The following is a 23966-nucleotide window of genomic DNA, read 5'->3' as shown; positions in this document are numbered from 1 at the left end:
ACATTGATAACAAATGCTCTTGTTTAACACAGCGCGGTAAAAAACGATCGCCGAAGGTCTCATGCTGTGTGGCTATCAGCTTTTATCAAATAAAGAGTTTGGTTTTTTTTCTTCTTCGTTTGTTCATCTGATCTCTCTAGCTCAATCCTGCTGTTGAAATACTGGTGTTTTTAAGAGTGCCCAATATTGTTTTTCGCCCCCCCTTCGAGTTCTCTTTGTGAGAGCTTTCATGTGTTTCTGTGGCTCACTCCCCGGTTTCATCAAAAATCTGTTTTATATTAGAAATGTATGTGTGACTACATGTTGAAGTGTGTGCGTGTGTGCATGCGATGAGCACATCTGTTTCTTTACAAGCACTGGAAATAGAGTTAATCTGATCCCTCCAAAATAAGCTGAAATTCACAGAAAGCTCACCATTGTGACTTTGCAGATCAAACGTGCATTAGAAATGACAGCCCTGGAGGACAGCAGCAGTACTGCACTGTCATTTCCATCCAAACACGCTCAATCTTCCTGTCCTTTCTTATCACTCCCAATCGGCATACCTCATTTCAAGAGCGTTTTATTGGCACGACAATGGACAACGTTTCAATAAAGAGGTTTGGTGATGGCAGTCCCCTCGTCTATCTTTCTCCGTCTCACTCGCCTCTCTCTCTCTCTCTCTCTCCCCTTCTGTCTCATCAGTCGCTCTGGGAGCAGTGGGACTTACTAATTTTAGCATACCCACCCCAGCAGCAAGTCTTAGCAAGCTTTGCCTCTGAATACCTCATCAAACTGAGCCGCACTACAAAGAACCTTATCACTCCAGCTTTAAATGTCTAACTGCAAAGGCAAAGATAAGGAGTGGTGGTGTATTAGTTCTCAAAGGGGTTTACTGGTCCAGGGCACTAATGGTGGACATCACAATGGTGTTGGAACAGCAAAAAAAAAATGATAAATGTCTCTTTCCACACCCAATTTGGACCACTTTTAAATGTGGCTTTAAACGAAGTACAGCTGGTATCTGGAATGTGGTCATCTGACCTACATGCAGACCAGAGTTGTGCAAAATTCAAAACTCATCAGTTGGAATTTTAATTGAAATGGCCACATTCCACAGGAAGTTGAGTTGGAATGAAAGGAATGACAGTTTAACACATGTAATGCATTCTTAGATGTGAGGTGTCCTTCCACAGAAGAGATCTGTCTGTCTATCTGTCGTTCTGTCTGTCTATTGATCTATCATGATGGGCCAGTTCTGTGAAGTGCTCTGTGTGGGCCTGACTATGTCTTAAAACAATAGGTTTTGCAGTGTAAATCAAAGTTTTCATTGTCATCTGTTTGGTCACTTACATTTAGAGAACAAAAAACTCGCAACGATTATTTTTAGTGCCTCTTGCTTTCAAATCCACCTTTACCAGCACAAGCCAGCACTGAATCTTTCATTCTCAAAGCCCAAATTTTGCTTTTCTAGATAAAAAAATAGTTTTATGATTTGCTTTGAGTTTTTTTGTACATATTTAAACTTGAACTGCAATTCTTCATTATGTTTGCTACCATAATTCAAATTTAGTTCCTGAATTTGCACTGTAGTAGCAAACAGGATAAAGAATTGCAATTTACAGTGCATTCCCTGCTATGAACACTTTTATCTGATTCGCCTCAGAATTCAGATTTTATATTTTTATATAGTGAGATTGGGTCTAAAATCCTCATTGGTGTTCAGTGAACCTGGAAATGCCTGCGTGTGAATCATGGGAGCACATTTGCCACATAAGAGCAAGAACGCTTGATTTTATATGTATTTATTTTAGAAATGTTAAAATCCGCTGCCTCTGCATGTCAAACAACATAAACCTATTACAGTAATCCTTCGTCATAGTCACACAGCCTGTTTTATGTAGTTACCAGCTGTTTGAGAAACCAAATGCTCCAAAAGCGGATCGAACCGTGCTACTGAAATGATCCGTGTGATGCTGACCAGGCACCAGCTGTGTGACCCGCTCAACATCTTTATACGTGTAATCACTGTAAACCGTCGGCTATGTCCAGGCGCAGATATGCACATTTTATTTGTATTTTTTGTGCTGATTTTGATGGGAGAAAATCTTCCTGATTTCGGTCCTCAATTTGGTTCTCAATAACACACAACCTGGATATGAACACTCATAACTGATTCTCCTCTGTTATATCGGGTCTAAAATCCTCACTTGGCTGATAGATGGATGGATAGAGAGATAGATAAACTAAAGAAACATCGGTGGTAAATGCAACTTTTCACAAGTCCTCATTCTCATATATCTGGTCACATAAGTGGTTTGTATTTTCAGAGAACAGAAAACCCACAAATGTGGTTGTATGTATCTTTTGGTTGTTTCAGATCAACCTTTACCAGCACCAACCAGCAGCGCGGGGCCAGTTATCGGGGGAATCATTGCCGCCATAATCATCTTGTGTTTGATCGGCGCTGGTGTGGCCATGTACCACAAACGCCGGCAGAGCATGGCGAACGGAGAGTGAGTGTGAACGCACACCCACAAACACTATCACACATTCACGTCAAACATCCATTTTCTGCTCTCTATTTCTTTCCTGGCTAGAACATCCAAGCTATTTTTGTGCCTCTCATATATATATATGAGGTATAGCATGCATGCGCACCACAGTTATAGCTAAACATCCCGTTGTATCTCCTTTCCAGAGGTCCCCCGAAACACAAGCCGCCTCCTCCGATGACATCTGGCAGCTCGACAGAAATGGTGAGCGGACTTTTCTCCATCAGTCACCTCTCAGCGCTCACATCTGACATTCTCTTTCAACTCCGACGTATTGAGCTTTCTTCATAATACAATGTTGAGATTACTTACAATTCTCCAGGCTACACGCCGTGATTAAAACAGAGCTGGTGAAAAGACGCATATGCATAAACCACCATAAAATAGATCTTTGAATTCAAACCTTTGAAGAACAAGCTTAGTTCTGGGGTGGGGAGGAAATTCACATTGCTCAGAATAGGATAATTGCATTTTTCTCTGGTTAATGATTATTTCCTGTTCACTCGGTTGGTACAGGACTGCATTTGAAACAAATTTGTATTGTAAAGTACAAACGGAGCGAAGAGAATGAGAATTCCTAATGCTGCCCTCGGGCCACAGTCAAGAAAGAAAGGGTTAACATGGGGGTAATGTGTATTGATTGAAGCTTAATGTAGAACGTGTGTGGGTGGTGCGAAATTTGTGTGTGAATACATGTTCGTGTGTGTGTGTGTGTGTGTGTGCGCGCAGGCAAATTAACACGTACATCATAGGCATCTTTCATCTCGGCTGCCCTAAAAATCTGTGATTAATTCACCTGTCAGCACCCTTAAAATATGTGATTATGAGATCTCTCTTCATGTTTGCTCAAAATAGCAGCAGCAGTAAGATTCTGATAAGCAGTAAGAGGTTAGTTCACTCTATATACTGCCTTTGACAAGTTAAAAACATTATGATTAGCTTTTTTTTTTTTTTTTCATACATATCCTTCCAAAAAGATTTTTCCTTTATTTAAATTACTACTTTTACTCAGAAAGGATGCATTAAATTGATTAAAAGTGAGAGTTAAGCCATTTGTAATATTTCCAATAATATTTCTTTTGAATGTTTTAATCAAAAATCCTAAAAGAAAATCACTGTTTACACCAATATTAAGCTGCACAACTGTTTTCGCCATTGATGATGATAATTCTTTTGTTAACTGTTTATTGAATTTTATTCTGTGGAACAGTAGTACAAAACAAAAACCTGGTAGACTTAAAATAAATAAATAAATAAAATAATAATAAAAATATATTAATTGATAAATAACAAAATCATTTTTACAAAGATTTTAGAAAAGATGACACAACATTAAAAGCTGAAAACCATGAATTTACAGTTTTCACATTAGTTGAGAGTTCCATCGAGATAATGTCCAACATACTGATAATAATAATAATCAAAATGTTTCTTGAGCAGCAAATCAGGATATTAGAATCATTTCTGAAGAATCATGCGACACTGAAGACGATGATGCTGAAAATTGCATCACAGACATAAATTATTTTATAATATTTTAAAATAGAAAACTTATTTTTTACTTTTTTCTGTGTTTTTTAATCATAAATGCAGCCTTGGTGAGCAGAAAAGACTTAGTAGTTGAACAAGATTCTAACTTTTGAAATTTCAAACACTTGATATTTCTGTCATTTACTCAACTTCATGTTCCATCAAACCTGTGTGGCTGACTTTCCTCTGTGGAAGATATTTTAGAGTTTTTTTGCCCAAACAATGAAGGTCTGATGTTATTTTTTTCCCCATCGTTCATCAAAATACCTTATTTTGTGTTCTACAGAAGATCAAAAGTCTTTGGAATGACTTATTGATGAGTAAATGACAAGAAATATTCCTCTGATCCACAAGCAACTCCTAAAGTGTGCATGTTGAAATCATCATTCCATGTGTTTGTTTCTCACAGCTGAATAAACCACAAGACAAGACCACAACCATCACAGAAACTCAGCTGCTTGGCAACTACGAGACAAGCTACTACGAAACCAACTCTGCCGAGCCTGTTACGGTAAGAAGACTTTGAGTAAACATTACTTTGAAGAGCTGTGAATTCTGTTCCTGAACATAGATGTGAAAATGAATTATCCTTAATTCATTAACACTTCGTTAAGCATTAAAAGTTATGGAAGTTTAAATTTACTGTGAAGAAAATGTACTGTATTAAAAATATTTTGGAATCTAAAATAGCTTTGATTTTATATCAATATGCTAAATTGTGTTCCAAATTGACGTTGATACCATTTGAAGTTGATACCATAAAAAATGTAGGTTCCTGCGCTATCCACCTTTTTCTTACCGTAAAAATGAGTGTGGCCATTTGTAAATTCTATCGGTCTATTTTTAGCTGTACAAAACAGTTTGGCTTTTTTACACAAAAGATGGCTTTTAAAGACACACTCTTGTTATTTTTATGTCTTTACACACTCGTGCCGCTGAACTGTTGTATAAATGCAATATCACACGAGATATGGCTGTATATCGGCATACTGTGATTACCTACGGCCGAATCACAGCCGTGCAGATATACAGCCATATCTCACATCTACTCGTGTGATATTGCTCATTTATACCAGTTTACTGATATCACAGTGGGTAGTAAAGACCCCCATCTTGCAGCAGGCGTTTTATATGCGTATGCTAACGGCGAAAGGTAGTGACTCATAGCGATGTGAGGCATGTACTAACACTGCCAAAGGGTCTTTTATGTGGATTAATATGATGAGCTGGTTATTTCATCAACTATGATAACCGTAAAGCCAATTACTACAGCGGGTCTGTGTATGAAGGCCAGACTGAGACACTTACCTTTGTGATCAAATCCCCAGGGGACTCGGTTTTATTGTTTTAGGTGATTCAGCCAGCAGTGGCGGGCATCACTTAGCATTTAAGAATTGCCTCCATTTAATTTGCGAATTTAAATTGAGTTGGTCACACCCCAAAAGGAAGTTGAGCTGGAACAACAGGAAGAATTTAGTGATTTTATTTCATTTCAATAAAATTACACACAGGCACACAAAAGAGGAATAATCGTGTGCTTGTGTGCATCATTCATGTCATTAATCATGATTATTGTTTCTCTGATATACAATCATATCAGTAATATATTTATTCAGACATATTTTCTATACTGTGCTGGAAGTAGTGTATTCCTAACATGCTCCACACAATAAAAGTTCTGTATTATTCATCATATGAATTATATTTAATATTTTAATATTGTTAAATTTACTTAATGAAGTATTTATATTATTTATAGTTATTTATAAATAGTCATATTTAATGATTAAAATGTTTTATTGTTTTATATATTCATAAATATGAATTGTGTATAATATTTTTAACTTATGTTATTATTTATTTATAAATATGAATGATAAAATGTTTAATTGACCGGGGCTGAAACTGGCATCACCTTATAACTGAGAAATAAAAAAGAACATTCGCCTCACATAATTAGAAACCAACTTTTGCTTCATCTCTCAGACAGCAACACACACACACACACGAGATAAACATCACACTATATTAGCACTTTTAAATTAAATTTGGGCTCACTGTGAGTCAGGAGGTGAAGTGTTCTATCAAACCGTTTTATCTGCTGAATCTTCATTCGGTATCAATTAACTCTAATAAATAAGAATGCGCGCTTCTGTTCTTCAGCTATTATACTGATGCTTAATGACCGATTGAGGAACTATTAAATTAGCATTAGTAGCACCTCAGTGATTGTAATGAATTGTGAATGTGTGTACGTGCAGCTGGTTACATGTGTCTGAACCGGACGTGTGTGTCGTGACAGAACCACAACACTGCTGTTATGATCAGAGGAGCTGTCTGAAATTAATTTACGGGAAATGTGATTCATTGGTTTTAATTCATTCATTCATTATCCTTATTTTCTAAGGATCATGCATTTAAATAACTTTACACTCTACAGATTTGAACTAATGCTACATTATAAATATGAATCTTGTAATATTTTAATATTATTAAACGTATATTAATATGTATGAATTATGTATAATATTAAGTTTAATATTATTACATTAAAGGGGTTATATGACGATGCAACGTTGATTTTTACAAAGCTCATCGTTCTGAAAAACACGGTGTGATCTGATTGCCTAGCTATCCGGTGCGTTGTGATTGGCCGAATACCTGAAGCACCCCTTACCGTATTTTGAAACACACAGTCTCCACGACATGGCGGCAACAATACTACAGCGAGAATAAAAGTTACGCCTTCTTTCTTTGCGTTTACATTTGGGGCGGTGTTATGCAAATTTGTGGGGGCATGTTTAAATGAGGCATTTTAGGAAGGCATGAATGAGTCTTTTGTAACTTTTAGAAAGAATATCTCTTTGGGTTTGAGACTTTAATATTTGTGACTTTATAGATCTTATATATACAGCTTATAACACACCAAAGACAAAGGAAAACATGAAATTACATCATATGACCCTGGCATATGTCTGGCGGTAGCTTAGCATAGATCATTGAATCGGATTAGACCATTAGCATCTCGCTCAAAAATGAATTTCGATAATTTTCCTATTTAAAGCTTGACTCTTCTGCAGTTACATCGTGCACTAAGACCGATGGAAAATGAAAAGTTGCGAGGCTGATTTTTTCCTAAAAACTACACTCACAAGTCTCTGAATTTAATTGTGCTCAAATCATGCTTTGTTTTGCATGTGTGTGCTTCAGGATCTAGATGATGACAACACCGGCCCCCCGGCTAACGGCGGTACTCCCACTGTCTGGGACGGCTCAGGACACCCTCCCGGAAAGGGCGACACGTCCGACGAGACCCTTCCACCGTACGAACCAGCTGACCAGAATGACGTCGAAGCTAACTATTCTAACGTAGCCCGTGAAGAAAGTTTCGTGTCCAAGGCCATGTTGGTCTAAAGACGTAGGCTGTGCCTGCGGTTTGCACTGCCACCGTCCTGCCCAGCCGCGGACGCCCGTTACAGCACAGTCGGCTATAGTCCACGGCTCGGGCACAAACCCATCCATTTCTTTCACACGTGGCTAACTGACCTTTTAACCTATTCTCATGGTTTTGTGGATGGTTCATAAAACATTCAAACCTTTTGGACCAGATCGGATTTTGGACATTTGACCATGTATGAAAACATGTTCTTAGTACTTTAATCAAGCAAACTTTGATTAGCAATTAATGATAAAACAAAACCATGCGAATCGGTCATTATTCACTTTTGGGCTACATATATTTTAATCCTGGTTACGTGAAAAACATACACAGCAAACACAGTCAGAAAGGTCTAAATATATTTAAAATACACTGCATATACTGTCAAACGTTGCTTATGTTTTATGATCTGTATTTTTTATTTTGTGATCTCGGTGTAGTGCTCTTTTAAGCTTTAGCTTTCGTCGGTTTCGTGCGTTAACTTCTGTGATGAGGGAAAAAGTCTTGTGGTATATGCAATGTATTTTTACATACAGCAAAAATGTATTTTTATATTTTATATTTGATGTCATTTGGATCGATTATATCACCTAAAAACAGATGTATGCATTATTTTCTTATTTTTGTTTCTTTGGTTGTTTGGTGTGTTCATTGTTTTTTAAAAGTACCAAATAAGTTCTGTAAATAATATAAGGAAATAATATATATAGCCAGTCTAATATGCGTTAAAAAATATGTAAAACAAAACAAAAAAGGAAAAATGCAAAGAAATCCAAAAAATACCAGTGGGGTGCAAAATGAAAAAGTGTACACTTTCTGAAACTTTCTTTTAACGGGTATTACTAAAGTCGTATGCTGATGTTTTACTTATTGATACGTGTGGATTTTGTTACTGTATAATCTGCATGGCATGATTGGTTGCTTTCCTAAAAACAGTGGGCACCTGTCGCAACCTTTCCTCGCTCCCCGATTTTCTGGCCATGAGAAGCACAATATGCATACAGGGATGTTGAAGGGGATAGGACGTTTGGCAAGAGTTTAATTTTCTGCCTTCTGATGCTAAACGTTAATGTTAAAGACCTTGTGAAATCTCAACGAGCACAGTTTTCTTCTGCACTGACATATTTCCCATTGAAACTTCATTTTAGAAGGTCAAAAACATCAAGTCCATTTTAAAATAGTCAGTGGGTTTTAGTTACATCACATGAATTATGAATTGTATTGTGGGCGGGACATTCTCGTTCAAAACTTTTAAGTGCAGTAAAACAGTAATACTGTGGAATATTATTAGAATTTAAAGTAAGTTTCCTATTTTAACACATACTGACAATTTATTTTTGATGCAAAGCTGAATTTTCAGCATCATTACTCCAGTCTTTAGTGTCACATGATCCTTTAGAAATCATTCTAATATGCTAAAAAAAACATTGAAATCTTGCTTAATATTGTTTTACAGAAACTGTAATAAAGCACCATTCTAAAGCTTTATAATGTTACACAAAAGTATAGATTTCAAATAAATGCTATTCACTGAACTTTCCATTTATTAAATAATCCTGAAAAAAATGTATGATGGTTTCCACAAAACTATTAAGCAGCAAAAAAAATGCTCAACATTTATTATATTAAGAACTGTCATTGATAATTGAGCACTGATAATAATTAAGCAGCAAATTAGCATATTAGAATGATTTCTGAAGGATCATGTGACACTGAAGACTGGAGTAATGATGCTGAAAATTCAGCCTTGCATCACAGGAATAAATTACATTTTAAAATATATTACAACCGGAAACAATATATAATATTTCATTGTATTCCTATTTTTACTGTATTTTTGATTAAATAAATAAATAAATGGAGCCTTGATGAACATAAGAGATTTCTGTCAAAAATATTACAAAAATCATAATTACTCCAAACTTTTAGCCGCTAATGTGTATATATATTGGTTTCATGAATTGAAAGCCAGAAAAATCAGATTTTGATTCTATGTGGTCTTTAATAATATTCAAATGCACTATGTATCACTGATTTCTTCTTGGCCACAGAGCGTCAGTTGTGTCTGTTTAGCCAAACGTTATCATTATTGCTCTTATTCCTAGTTTTTCTCGAAAATAAGTGTCAGTTTTGAATGTAAGAATTGGAGAAAATCCCTCTTAAAGGAACAGTTCACTCAAAACTCATTTATATTGTACCAAATGATTTAGTTTATGTGGAACACAAAAGGAGATGTTTGAAGAATGTTCATTCTTTATTACTGACAGACTGAACCGTAACAAATATTCACTGAAAAGTCTGCCGGTTTTGGTCGCGGTTTACTGTATGGAAAAGAGCAGCTAATAAACATGTGCTTTTGTGTTCCACGGACAAAGAATGTCATGACTTTTGAAAGACGTAAGAGTGAGTTTATGTTTGGATGAGCTATTCCGTTAAGACACAGATGAGAAACAGAAGTAGTTTATGAAATGGTCGTCTTTTTCTTTTTTTCACTGGCCTTTTCGCTGGTTCTTGGATGGCATGGCAAGTAATTCCATCACTGTTCGTGTCTTTCACTCTTGAATGTAATCTTTGCACATCCACTTAAAGCTGTCGATAGTTCATTGTGCCATTGCGTCTGAATACATTGTTGTAATTGTGCCAAAGAACTCATATCAAAACCATAGTGATGCAACGAACTAAAGACTCGAACGGACAGCTTTTTTAACAGTCGCATGGAGCAGAAGCCTGCACATTCACAAAGCACATAAAATGCAGGATCTTTAGATGGGCGAATGGATGAATAGGTGTGCAGTCGTCATGACAAACACACACCGATCTATGGATGGACGGTACAGTTCACCTAGATGAATTAACGAGCCCTCCTCATTCTTGATTAGCCATCGATCACATTCGCCGTCTGATCTTCTGGCCTGTTGGACATCGCAGAAAATTACAGATTCTCGCAAAACGTTTATTCTCGACATGACACGACAATCTTTCACCTGTCGTCTCGTTTTAGCTGAGTTGTGGTCTCGTCACTGTTTCTGATAAAGGGAATGTACGTCTGCATGCTGCATGAGATTTGGGGATTGCTTATGTTATTCTCACGCGCAAACGGGCCGCCTTCACGCAACCGCCATTCGCTAAAATGGTGCAGTATTAGACAATCACTGTATGTTATACATTCATGCATAAGGGTTTTTGTGTTTTAAACTGTGATTTCATTTTTTAAAATGACGTTTTATTTAAGTTTCTGTATTTTTTTATGTTTTTCAAATGCTTCTGTCTTATATACACATTACATACTGTATGCATTATGTATAGTTTTAAATAGTATTGAAGTTTTAATGCCATTTTGAATTTTTAAAGACAATCAAAGGAGAACGTTAAATGGATTGTTTAGTAAAAAATGACATTTCTGTCATCTTTTACTCACCCTTGTGATGTTCAAACTTGGCATTTTTCTTTTGTAAAATACAAAAAGATGATATTTTGAATGTTTCAGCTGTTTTTGTCCATACAATGAAAAGTCAGTGCGGTCCAAAACAACAGAAGAAATCAGTCATGCATGTCTAGTACAACATAAGGGCGAATAAATGAAGGCAGAATTTCCATTTTTTCCATCTTTAACAAAACAGAGGCCCTCTAAAATTAGTCTTTGGTTACTGAACAACTCGTCATTCATCAAATGTACTCTCAAAACAAAACAAACACTTTATTTACCATATGTCTATACTTCATTATCACAAATCATATCAGAGACAGTTTCAAAGTCATCTGCCACATGTTTGCTTGCGCTCTGCCCTGTCATCGTCAAGCCAGATGTGCCTTTGTTACTTTGTTTTGAGCCATTTTACTGACAGATTTGTTTTGCCTGAGACAAAAGGAAATAATTGACTGTATAGACCACCCAAAGGGGAGAATTGTGACTATTTCAAATGTTCATTTTTGCATCTAATTTCTTTACCGACTGGGATTATTTTATATGCATAAGCAACTTGTTCTATGTTTTATGGTTCATTGTGATGTCTAATAAACTACTACCCAAATCTCATGTTGTGAGGAGTCTTCTATAATATCATCCTACTGTTGATCTGAAATCCCAGTGTAATATACCACAGTTTATGAGATATTACCAAATGCCAAAAAAAAAGTGTTTGGCATCCGCTTATTGATTTACCATCTGAGAGACCTTCACAAGATCTGGTTTAACTCCTGAACTGTGAAAATGTCAGACTCTGAAAACAAACATCAGTCTGCTGTCTAAACTTTAAGAGCAGGACTTTAGGTAAATACAATTTTAGATGATTTTAGAGCCTCTCATTCTGTTATGTCCGGTAGACTGTGCATTATAAATCATACATAATGTAAAACACTTTTTTTAGCCACAAACAAACTAGATGGAGTAAAAGCTCAGGATGTTCTCAGAACAAATATGTAACTTTGAAAGACTTTAAGTATCTATTTAATTCACCCTTCACAAAGACCTACCCCTTAGTTAGCCATGACGCTCTCACATATATTTACACACAGTAAGAAATACATCGCAGAATAAAGATAACACTGACGACAGACAAAACATAGCGGGTTGCTTCCGGTATAAAACAAAATCTCAGATTCCAAATTTTGACATTTGTTAAGAAATTCAAACAATAATTACTGTTTTGTGTCTCTTCCATGTGTCGTGATGTAACGATCTTCTTTTCATCTTTACTGCTATTTATAGCATGGAATAAACATGAATGAACATGTGTTGTTTCAACCGCGAAAATACATCAGTACACAACATTTTTCAATTTTAAATCCACCGACATTAATCTGTTAACACTCCTGTGTGGTTTGTTTTCTGACTAAATGGCGGATTCAGCGTTCTGATTGGTCAGATCGCATGTCAATCAAATTCCCTGCGAAGGATTATTTGCTCTCGAGGATTTGATGCCTTTGAATGTACACTTTATGTATCTGTGCAAAATTTGTCGGATAAAAGTTGACAAATGACAGATGGATGTAATACTTTTGCTGCTATATAAGATCTTTTCATGGCTGTGAGTTCGGAGGCAATCGTAACACAAGTAATAAATTAAAATAGCATGACTTTGAATATTTAAAACAGTTAATGAACATTATTTCATTGAGCTATTTTGCCTAAGGCTGCTCTTAACTCAGCTGGTCAATTTATATTTTATACTGAAAAGAGTTTAACTCAGTAATTATATGGACCTTTTTAGACTTTGGGTTTAAAATCATTATACCTGACAGCTATAATAATTTGTACCATAAAATGGATCAAAATTAATCTGAAATATTAAAGCAAGGATATTACTTGGAGTTTTTGTTGTTGTTTAAATAAACAAAGAAACATTGGAGCTGAACTTCACAGCTAGTGATCACCATGCATTTCCATTGTATGGAAAACAACCTTGACATTTTGATAATAACTCCTTTTGTGTTTCACGGGGAAAAAGGCATAACCGTTTTGAGTGACATTTCCAGAAAGAAAATTTGCAGTTAAAAGCAAATGATCTGTACAAGGCGTGACTTCACTGGACCAAACCATGCGATTTCTGCATTCTTTTATACCAACATTTTTAACCTAATAATCAGTCACCAATATTGCAATATTATTGGAATATTGGTGACTGATTATTAGGTTAAAAATGTTGGTATAAAAGAATGCAGAAATCGCATGGTTTGGTCTTATTATTGGAATATTATTGGAATATATTTATTTAAAATCCACTTACTCACTAACCGATATATATTAGAATTAAAATAATTACAGGGGTGATCACAACACAAAATCAATACGTAAAAATAAAAAATGATATAACTATAAAATGATAGAAGTCCTACATATAAATATAATTAAATAAAAGAAATAAAAGGGTAAAGACAAAAGGTTTGAAAAAATTAAAATGCATAAAAAATATATAAATTGTAAAAGAAAAAAAATATTACTATAAAATTATGCACACACACACACACACACACATATATATATATATATATATATATATATATATATATATATATGCATTGTTTTATTTTAACATATTTTTAACCTACAGTACAATAATCATGCAACGTTTATCAAATATACATTCATTTAACATTTCCAATTAAAAGAATTAGAAGAGTGATTGTAAAACTTAAAAATGAAACAATATTTATCTAAAAATATATGAATTATGAAAATTATATATTAATAGTAACAGTATTTGCAATCACTTTTGTGATTCTTTTTTTAAATCATTTTATCATGAAGTGATAGCCTTGTGTTTTGGCCCATCTGTAAGAGAGCAGGAAGACTGTAGTTACAGTACTCAAGGAAAATTGCTTGGGTCCTTCCAACAGCCCAACTTTTGATCATCAGAAGAAAGACCCAGGCCAGGTAGCTTAATGAAATTTAAAACCATTCACCATAGAGAATGCAATTACCTCAATGAGAGCTAGTCCCCTGTTGTCTTTGATTAATATTCTAATTCCATTGCAAAGACATCAACTATTGCGTTCTGCCGTTCGGGTCATTTGTATGCCTCACGACGCCCTGAAGAAGCAGGCGATTGTAGGCTGCTTGAGTCAGACACTGTTTGCCATTTGTTGCCCACATAAAGGCTGCCTGATTCATTAGCAGCATGCACTCTTGTGTTAATACCCATTAACTCTTCATAGCATTCTCTGTAATTGAAACCCAACTGGCCTCAACACTTGCGCGCGACGACTTGACATCGCTTTCACGAGAACATAATGAATGCATTGCTAATTTATCCTCTCAAGCGCTCGCGTACCGCACCGGCGGTTCCAGCTCGGTTCGAGACTTGCGACTTTTTTTAAACGATGCAGCCTCCTTAAGCACCTGTCACCCCGCATTCGTTAGCCCTTTCCTTAATGAGTTGGATCTCAAGGCTCTGTCGCTGATGAGATACAAGCTGAATGTGGCGATTGTTCCGTGTCAGAGCCTGTTAAGTCAGCTGTGGGCGTGCGGGGATGCGACTGGGGCCATGATTAAATGTTGATAGCAATGATATGCAATCAGCGATTAAAAACGGGCCATTCGCTGACGGCTAATGCTCGGTTTAACCTCTGACTTGACGAGACTGCGAGCTGAAGAGGGAGGGAGACAGAACGACGGGAATAATGCAAATACAGTGTACTGTTTGTGAGAGGTAAAAGGAGCAGTTCCTGGGAGCCATTAGTCCCTCCTGGCTGTTCTTCTATCGTGTTTACTCAGCCTTTGACCTCTGCGATACACTGGAGAGGAAGCACCTGCAGAGAGAGGAATAGAAATACAGAGGCTGCTGGAGGACGAACGGAGGAAAAAAAGGAGACAGCGCCACCAGGTGGACATTATGCTGCAACGAACCTAAGAGATCAAAGCAATATAACAAAAAAAAACTGTTTAATGACATTCATTCTGAATATTTATATAGGCTATGAAGAGTTCAGATGCAAAAGCCTCCAAGTGCCGTCTAATAATTTTCTTCAAAAATGAGCATTTTTATCAGGCTCCTATGTGTAGGTTCAGTAATTTCACATTAATGGGTTCTTTTCATTGCTATTAAGAAAATTATTAGACGGCACTTAGAGGCTTTTGCATCTGAACTCTATATATTTGCATAAGGGATTTTTATTTTATTTTTTTTTGCTTTTAAATAAGAGAAACCACACTTACTTTTAACTAAAACTAAATGTAAAATGCACTGAAAAAATGGCGTAGAAACAATTTTCACTCAGAAATGGCCAATTAACCAGGCTACAAATTAACTGTAACACACTGCATTAAACAAAATTCTGAAGTATTTTCTTGTAAAACAATCTCCAATAATCTGTTTTATGAACAATTTATTTTATTTAGGAAAATCATTTTTACAGTCTAATAAAAAAAAAAGACATTTAAAAAAAGCAGACATAAAATATAAATGTTAGATAAAAACTTTAAAATTAAATCAATTTTGTATTAGCTATAAGTATTTAAAAATAAAAATAAAAAATGGGGGAAAACACATAGCAAAATTACTTAAATTAAAACTTAAATATAAAAATAAATGCTAATTGAAATATTAATAAATACTATAATAGTATATAAATAACCTTCTTGATTATTTTAGCACCATGTCAAAAATGCTGATATTTAAATAACCATACAGTATTTCTGAGATAATGGCACTGGTTAAATTAAATATGCAATATAGTAAGGTCATATGACAGCAATGTAGGACCAAATATTGCATGTGTGTAATAAATAGTAGTCAGTATGGGAGTAGGGTGACCAGGAAAGTTAGTGATTTCTAAGTTGCCTAAAATGTCTGCTTTGTTTTCCTATTGACGTTTCCTCATACATTCAAATATTTGTATTGCTTTGACCGTTTTCTGTAGCTCCCACCTTCTCACACACCATGATTGTTCGATTATGCACAATACCTGCATGCTGTTGATCAAACTATTTTTCAGTTATAACCTTCAGCAAGTATGAAAACAAAGCCAAAACCCGGCCATTTAGGCAATTTTACAACCAGGACGTGTTCTGGAAAATTGAAAATGAAAATAGTATACTAGTATTTTATCACAAATCGAAATTTTTCTCCCTTGTATTTTGTAAACATGAATTGGGCACTAACAAAGGTCTTGATTCACAAAGCATTGGTAAACTGATGACTCAATTACTGATGTGACACAATTATAAGGTTGTATTTATCAAAAGCTTCGCTGTGTAACACAGGCCATGACTAATATCCTTCTGGTGTCATTTGATTTATTTCTTGTGCATCTTCATTATAGCTGTTTAAAAAGTACAGCGGGATAATGAAATATGCCCTCGTTCTTCATTTATAATGACTGAAGAAGTGAATATAGCGAGCACCTAATGCTCACTGGGGTTTATGGTACATTCTGGGAAGTGAGTTACAGTTTAAAAGTAAACTGGAACAATTTTGACAACACCGTGTGCTTACTGTAGTGAGCACTTTCTCTTTACTTAAGCTGATAGGTATAAATCTAAAAATGAAATGGCATTTCCCAGATGTTTTATCCTACTAATGTAGGCCACATGCAGTAACACAATATTGCATCAGACCACTAAACCAGTCGTTCATTAAAAACAGTCCAGCTGTGAGAAATATCTGCAATCAGTTAGTGATAATAGGCCCCCTCCACAAGCAGAAACCAGAAGCTGTGTGCAAAGTTATTTGTGGCGCTTTCCTTATGGCAGCAGATGTTCATAAGCCAAATGCTAATAATTATTCACTGCCCACCATTTTTATGGTCTTTTATTACCTGATTGAGAATATAGTTAGTATTATAATAAATTATAATACTAAAGGGATGCATTAAATTGATCAAAAGTGACAGTAAGACATTTATGATGTTACAAAATGTATCACAGTTTACACACACACACACACACAAAGCAGCACAATATTTTTCAACAATGATAATAATAATAAATGTTTCTTGAGAAGTAAAATAACTTCTGAAGCATCATGTGACACTGAAGACTTGGGCAATGATGCTGAAAATTTAGGCTGAATAAATTCCTTTTTACAATATATTCAAATATAAATAATATTTCACAATATTACTAATTTTTACTGCATATATTGTTCAAATAAATGCAGTCTTGGTGAGCATAAGAGACAAAAAAAATCTTACCAACCCCAAACTTTTAGTGTACTTTCATTTGAGAGAGTTAAGAACTAATCTGGCACATAACAACCTAAATTGGAACAAAAACTAGAACTAGACTACCATTATAAGTGGACAATTATAAAAAAAAAAAAGTCAAGTATGTGAGCTCTTTAAGAAAAGTTTAGGTAGTCTAATAGTTAAGTACCATGGCTGCCAGCACAAGGAATGCAAGTTTCAATCCCAATGTGTTTGTCCTAGAAACTGGTGAGTTAAGATTAAATTCCTGTTTTATCACCATTGTGTCCTTGGGTGAAGCACATAACCTTTGGGTCACAACGGAGGGACTATCCATGCAATCAGTGTATTCTCAGTTGCTCTGTCCAGACATCAAATGATAACTATTTGGAAAAACAATGAAAATTGATTACACAAATGAAAAAATTATTTGGATTTGCCAGTGCCCGTGTGGGGGAGAGAAATATTACACAGCAGCAACTTGGGAATTTCATCCATGGAAGTATTATATTACAACATGTTGCACCAGTTAGTGTTACATCACTATTGCCAGATGTTACAATGGGTTTAAACCACACCAGAAAGTTCACAGACAGCAGAAAACAGAGAAACTTTTAAAGAACAAAATAAGAATAAAAAAAAGGAAATTAGTTAAAATATTAAACTAGATAAAATAGAAACAATGGTGCAATTGATAGATATAGGGTATTGCATTCATTTGATCTCATAATAGCTACTGATTTTTACTGATTTATTTTTTTTGATATGGGAGGGGGGGGGGGGGGGGGGGTATAGGGAACTTGTACATAAAAGTTACAGCACTTATTGTGTTTTGAAATAGAGCTAGCTGGACTAAGCTGTTCATTAGCTAGTGCAAGGTGATCATTAGCTCAGTGGCCCGCCACCATATTATCCTGCTGGACCACTCAGGGTCATATAACTTCTGACCTGATTTGTTGCCATTTCAAGGTACTCTACCTGCGTGCACCACCTAAGTGACATGCTGTGAACCAACTACTATTCTAAGCACAGCTATAGCTTAAATTGGATTTTCTAACGGGGTATGGTATTTTGATGGCAATTTTGTTGTTTGGTGATTCTTGCATGCAGACCTTTTAAGGACACTGTAATCAATTGTTAATCAAACAGGTGAGAAAAATACAGCAAATAGCAAATCTGTCCAGCCTGAATTTAATGCAGATGAAAACGATGTTATAGAGGGATTTAGACTTGCCTTTATAATGGCACTCACCGTATCAAGGTCCTACATGTCATTTTCCAAAACTGTTTTATGAAGTTCTTGTCTACATAAATATTTCATCAGCTGAACAATTGATATGTTGTTAAAAACCATTGAACGCATTGTACTTCTATCCCTCACAGATCATTTTTATCTGTCAAAAATTAAATATGCCGCTTCCCTGGTCTATTTATGTCAGTTTATTATTTTGTGATTCCAGTTAAATTGTGTTTCCATCCTTATTTATCATTTTAATTTATAAATCTGTTGTCTAATAATCCCTTATGAAAATTAACCATTGTTTTACTATAGTAACCATGCTTTAACTATGTGTTTTTTTGTTGTTGTAGTAACCACAGAATTAACCATGGTTCTACCATAACATTTGCAGTAAAACCATGGTACAAAATGAATAATGGTTTTACTATACAGTAACCATAACTATGTTTTTGAAGTAAAATCATAGTAACTACAAAATTAACCACCCATATAGCTTAACTGTGTTAAATGTTGTTGTACTATGTGTGCGGACACTTTTATCCCTTGGGAGAAATGATTAGCCTAACCAGCAATAAGATATTGTTTATACTCCTATTTTTGGGAGGTTCATGTAAAGATTTATCTCTATCTACAGTATATTATTATCATTGTTTTATATACATATATATGTATGTTGGCTAATAAGACACTCCAGCCTTTACAACGAGATTGGTATTAGGCCTACAGATGATCAGGAACGGGGTGTTATCCTCCAAAAACAGCAGAGGGCGCAGTTCCTCACTTTAATTCAATCTCTGCAACACTTCATTCTCCAATCATTTATTCGTATTTCGCAGGCCTTGTCCAGGAACAGACCGTCAAGGTCATTCAGCTGCCTTTATATTGTTATATGCATATGCTTGTAAATTCGAGGATTTCGTTGCATCTCTTTTATTGGCTTTGCTTCAGTCAAACTGAATTGTCTCTGTCCATTCAAAATCAATCCATGTCATTTAGCTCCATGTTCAGAGTGATTAGGATGAGATACAGCTGAGGCTGCTTCAGAGTCCCCAGTCAATTCTTAATTAAATTAGAGATATGCAGTGGGCTTCGTGTTTTCTCTGTCTCCTGTCATTTATGTTTGTTGTGCATTATAATATGAGACGAGTTTGAGCTTTTATCATATTAAATTGAGATAGGTCATTGTACCATGAATTTTTTTTTAAATCATTTGTAAGTGCCTCAGATGGTGTGTATTCAAGGTACATACAGGCCTATATATTCTTTTTTTAATGTAAAATTTTAAGTAATATTTTAAGCAACTTGCAAGTTATGTTAAAATACATATAAAATATAATAAATACACCTAAAATGAATATAAATATGGAAAATATAAAGTGTATACTTTAGCTACTGTGAGTGGTTGCCTTTTTTATTCTTTCATAATTTTAAACTCGCAAATAGAACAAATATTTCTTTTTTTATTTTCTCAAAATTAGTATGAGGTCATAAACACAAGCTAAATAATAAATTTAAAAGAATTAACAAAATGCAGTTTTTAAGTAGTTTTAGCATTATAAAACTTAGCAAATGTCAACTTCTCAATAGTATTTAGTCAGATAATGCAGATGTGTCCAGCTGGTGCTAGATTAATAATTCATCAATGTGATTCTTTCTCAAATGAATAAAATAATTACTGCCCAAAGACTGACTAATGCCATTTTAATCACATACATTACATATAAACCCTTAAGACCCTTCGGATCAAATGCTGCTCCCTGTAAATGGAGTGATTACAGTCATCCTTAGATTTTTAATGAATCAGAATCGCGTTGCTCAACACATCTCCGATTATTAAAGCCACTGGCTCCGATCACAGTTAATTATGTGCTTCAGTGCTGCATGAGTACAGGTTGGTCTCCATGGCGTATGGCTGGGAATGATTGATATAGGAAATGCATTTGAAGGTCAGTGGACACTAATGAGGATAACGGAGGCTGTACAAACATCAGCTGAATGATTCTATTGACGTTTTCTAGTAAAGTCACATTCTACCGATACTGAGCCCCCAACATCTAAACTAGCACCTGCTGTGTGATACAGATACACATGATCTTATTCTCATTTGTTCAATGGCATAAATGCTTAGTTTTTTTCTGTAAGATTTAATTTTATTTATTTTTTTCACTCTGGATGCCAAAAAATGCAATCAAATCACTGCAAAATAATTTGTAATCAGAATCTTTATTTTGTGTTCTAGTTACATTTATTTTATTAGTTTAAAGGTATGTTTTTATTTTTTTATATTTCATAAAACAATGCAGAAAAATTCAAATGTAATATGCAAAATTTAATAATATGTCTCACGATAATATCAGGAAGGCCTGATGATGCAGCAAGAGCATTTTAAGCCAAATTACACAGATGTCAACTGTTAGTGCATCTTATATTAGCTGATCATATACATGTTTGTTTATTCCCTCTGTGTTTTTGGTGATATATTGAACAGTGTTCTTGAATTGTGCTAATTTAGACCAAGGTTATGCAGCTGGTGGTTGAAAATTATAAACAAATAAGTAATGTTTTGCTATCATTTTTCAGGGAAAGTGTTGAAGTCATGAAGTTACATTATAGCTTTTTTGTCAAGAAAATGGGATATTTAATGACCTAAAAATATGCTGCTAAAATGATTTAACATTGTCAGTTCATCATATTTGTGGCTTTGTGGTCAGTAAAAATGTTGGCAAGACCAGCAAAGATCTTTATTATTCAGAAAAGCAAAATAAACTACATTTCCTCATTGTATTTAAGTTTCCATTTTTTGCTGTAGGCTTACTTTATCAGCCTCTCAGCAGATTCTTTGTATAAACTATAAACAGATTAATTAAATTAACAGTTCACCCCAAAATGAAAACCCACTCACTGAGTTTGTTTCTTCACTCTTAAAAATAAAGGTGCTTCACGATGCCATAGAAGAACCTTTTTGTCTAAATGGGATAAAAACATCACAATAATCCACATGTAATCGCCACAACTCCAGTCCATCGATTACAGTTTTTTTTCATCTCCTTACACACAAAATCTTTAATTGTCACACAATTTCTGAAAGTTGACACTCAAACACCAGAACCACACACCAAATATGCAAAATTATATACCAATTCTCGGCCTTTGACTCGGTTTTCAATTTCAAAAAAAAAAAAAGAGGCAAAGTTTAGAAAATGTGTGTAAGCAGTTGAAAAAAAAAACCCTGTTCTTATGAACTGAAAAGCTGTGTGATTGTAAAAAAAAAACAAATTCATCATTAAGAAGTTTCAATTCATTGCTTCTGGCTAAAATACAAGTTCTCTATAATAATGTTTTTTACAGTGAAAAAGTCTTCTCGTCTGAATCTGGAGAGAAATCTGTACAGATCAAGCTGTGTTTACACTGTAAACAGTCCAAAAGAGTTCTAAACGCAAAGGTTTTGGTGGATTGTGATGTGAGAGGACTTTCCTCACTGGAGGAAGCGTTATTATGGATTATGTTATTTTAGCCAAAGGCAATGGTTTAAAGTTTAATTTTTTGGGGTGAACTCTTCTACTAAGTGTGAAGTTTATTGTGATTGAATTCACCTTCTGCTCTTTCTGGCTAGTTTACTCAGTCAAAACCTCATGTTTGGTTTTTGTCAATTCACCACAACATGTTTCTTCATGCAACAACAGCAGTGGATGCTAAAATATAGAGGGATTTGGCTTTAGCAGCTTATCGATCAGATATTTTGTTACATTTTTAACATCAGAACGCCTCAGGTCTGCTGGAGGATGTTTCTTTCAGGGTCTCACACCTGCTTTTCCTCGTCTTTACGTTTTTTTTTCAACTGCTTACACACAAAATCTTTACTTGTCACACAATTTCTGAAAGCTGACACTCAAACACCAGAACCACACGCCAAATCTGCAAAACCATACGCTAATGTTTGGCCTTTGACTCAATTTTCAATTTCATGAAACACTTTTTTCAAAACACAACACACAATTTTCTATGTAACACACAAAATTCTAACAGGAAGTATCTTGATTTTCTTTTTAAAAAACAACCAATCAAAATGCCTCTCTAATCAGTGCTTCACACTAACTCCTCACATGTGCAAACACTCTATTCTTTACTTAGCACCAACCAATCATGGCTTTAGAATAGGCCTATAAATTGGCCAAAGGTTTATAGGAGCAATTTATTAGTGGAGCAAGGGGAGGAAGAGGATGAGTCGGATGGGGAAGGTGACGAAGAACAGGGACAAGAAGAGTGATCTCTGATTAGGGCTACTGTCATTGATCATGTGATCAACCACGGTTTAATGATGAGAGAGGCTGGACAGACAGATTTACAGTGGCGGGTATAATTCAAACCTTTAGAAATGAGAACAGGTATGTACAATCTACTATAATGTAGACATGTTCTAATGTACCCATCATAGCTATTTCAGCATAACATAAGGTATACTATAAAACATATATTTTAGCATTTATTTACTGCAGTCCATTGCATGATTGGTCACAATCTGGTGGTTTATCATACTGCACAACAGTACAGCTGACTGTAAGAAGACATTCTGACTATATTGTAAAAAATAATATATTACATTGCAATTTGTTACAGTTTCACCTTTTTCAAAACTATGTTTGGCTTCTGTCCATCTACAGATGGTTGATGTATTTCTTTTCTTTCGTACTGTGTGTAATACTATTCACAACCAAAAATTCTTACAGTTAAAAAAAAATAATAATATATATATATATATATATATATATATATATCAATCTTGCTTTTGTGATTACCGTGAACTTTGCAAAATCTCTGCCAATTACTTTCAATCTTGTACAGAAATGTACATAGGAGGTCATGAAAGAAGAACTTTAGGTTTTGAATTACTGTGTGTATATGACATATCCAAAAATATATTAAGGCTAAAGTGTTTGCAACGTAAGACAGATGATTGCTTTTGAGATGTTTGTGATCTTTTGAATGCAGTGTGTCATTTTGCAAAAGATGTGAAACATTTTGTGTGTGCAGTTCTTTTGTGTGTTAAGTTTTGAAAAAAAGGAGGTAAAGTTTAAAAATGTGTAAAACTGTAAACATCAAGTTTTAAAGTTCATACATGCATGTTAATGTGATTCATACACATTCACCAGCAGCCACACGTAACCAACATGTTTCTTTTTATTGCATCATTGCCCTCAATCCATTTTGTCTCTTTCACGCACACACGCACACAATCCTCACTTTCTCATTAACCATCTTTGCCCCATCTATTTCCCCTGTGATGGCTGCAGCGGCACCTTCGATAAGCCATCTCCATGGAAACAGCCCAGCAACAGGCTGGCCCCTCATGGCCAATGAGAGCGTGAGGTGTCCATGCTTCTCCTCCAATGGTGGTGGTGGGCCGCTGAGCTCAAGGTGAATGCTCAGGGAGGCGTGAGCACTGACTTTCTGGTATATTTAGCAGCAAGCATCACCACACAGTTCTTCCACTCAATCTCTGTCTCGTTCTTCCTTTGCTTCTGAATAATCTGGATGCAAAGAAATGTAATCCCTCTTTTTTTCTGTTATATGACAGTGCTGGATTTAAAGCTATACGTGTTGC

General features: G+C 35.2%; 1 protein-coding gene across 1 annotated transcript in view; it reads left to right on the top strand.

Annotated features, from left to right (window-relative positions):
• The window catches only part of LOC306885705 (nectin-2-like), a 138059-nt gene extending 126521 nt beyond the window's left edge, over positions 1-11538 (top strand). Inside the window, exons 7-10 of the mRNA XM_079442422.1 lie at positions 2360-2495; positions 2681-2738; positions 4474-4575; positions 7275-11538. Of these exons, the coding sequence (XP_079298548.1) occupies positions 2360-2495; positions 2681-2738; positions 4474-4575; positions 7275-7478 (500 nt within the window). The 3' untranslated portion in view covers positions 7479-11538. The remainder of the gene's footprint in view (positions 1-2359; positions 2496-2680; positions 2739-4473; positions 4576-7274) is intronic.
• The last annotated feature ends 12428 nt before the right edge of the window (positions 11539-23966 follow it).

This window comes from Barbus barbus (assembly GCF_936440315.1).
Source record: "Barbus barbus genome assembly, chromosome: 19".
In the NCBI taxonomy this organism is placed as follows: domain Eukaryota; kingdom Metazoa; phylum Chordata; class Actinopteri; order Cypriniformes; family Cyprinidae; genus Barbus; species Barbus barbus.
Note: the sequence above shows the minus strand (reverse complement) of the source record. Positions and strands in the feature narration are given on the sequence as shown.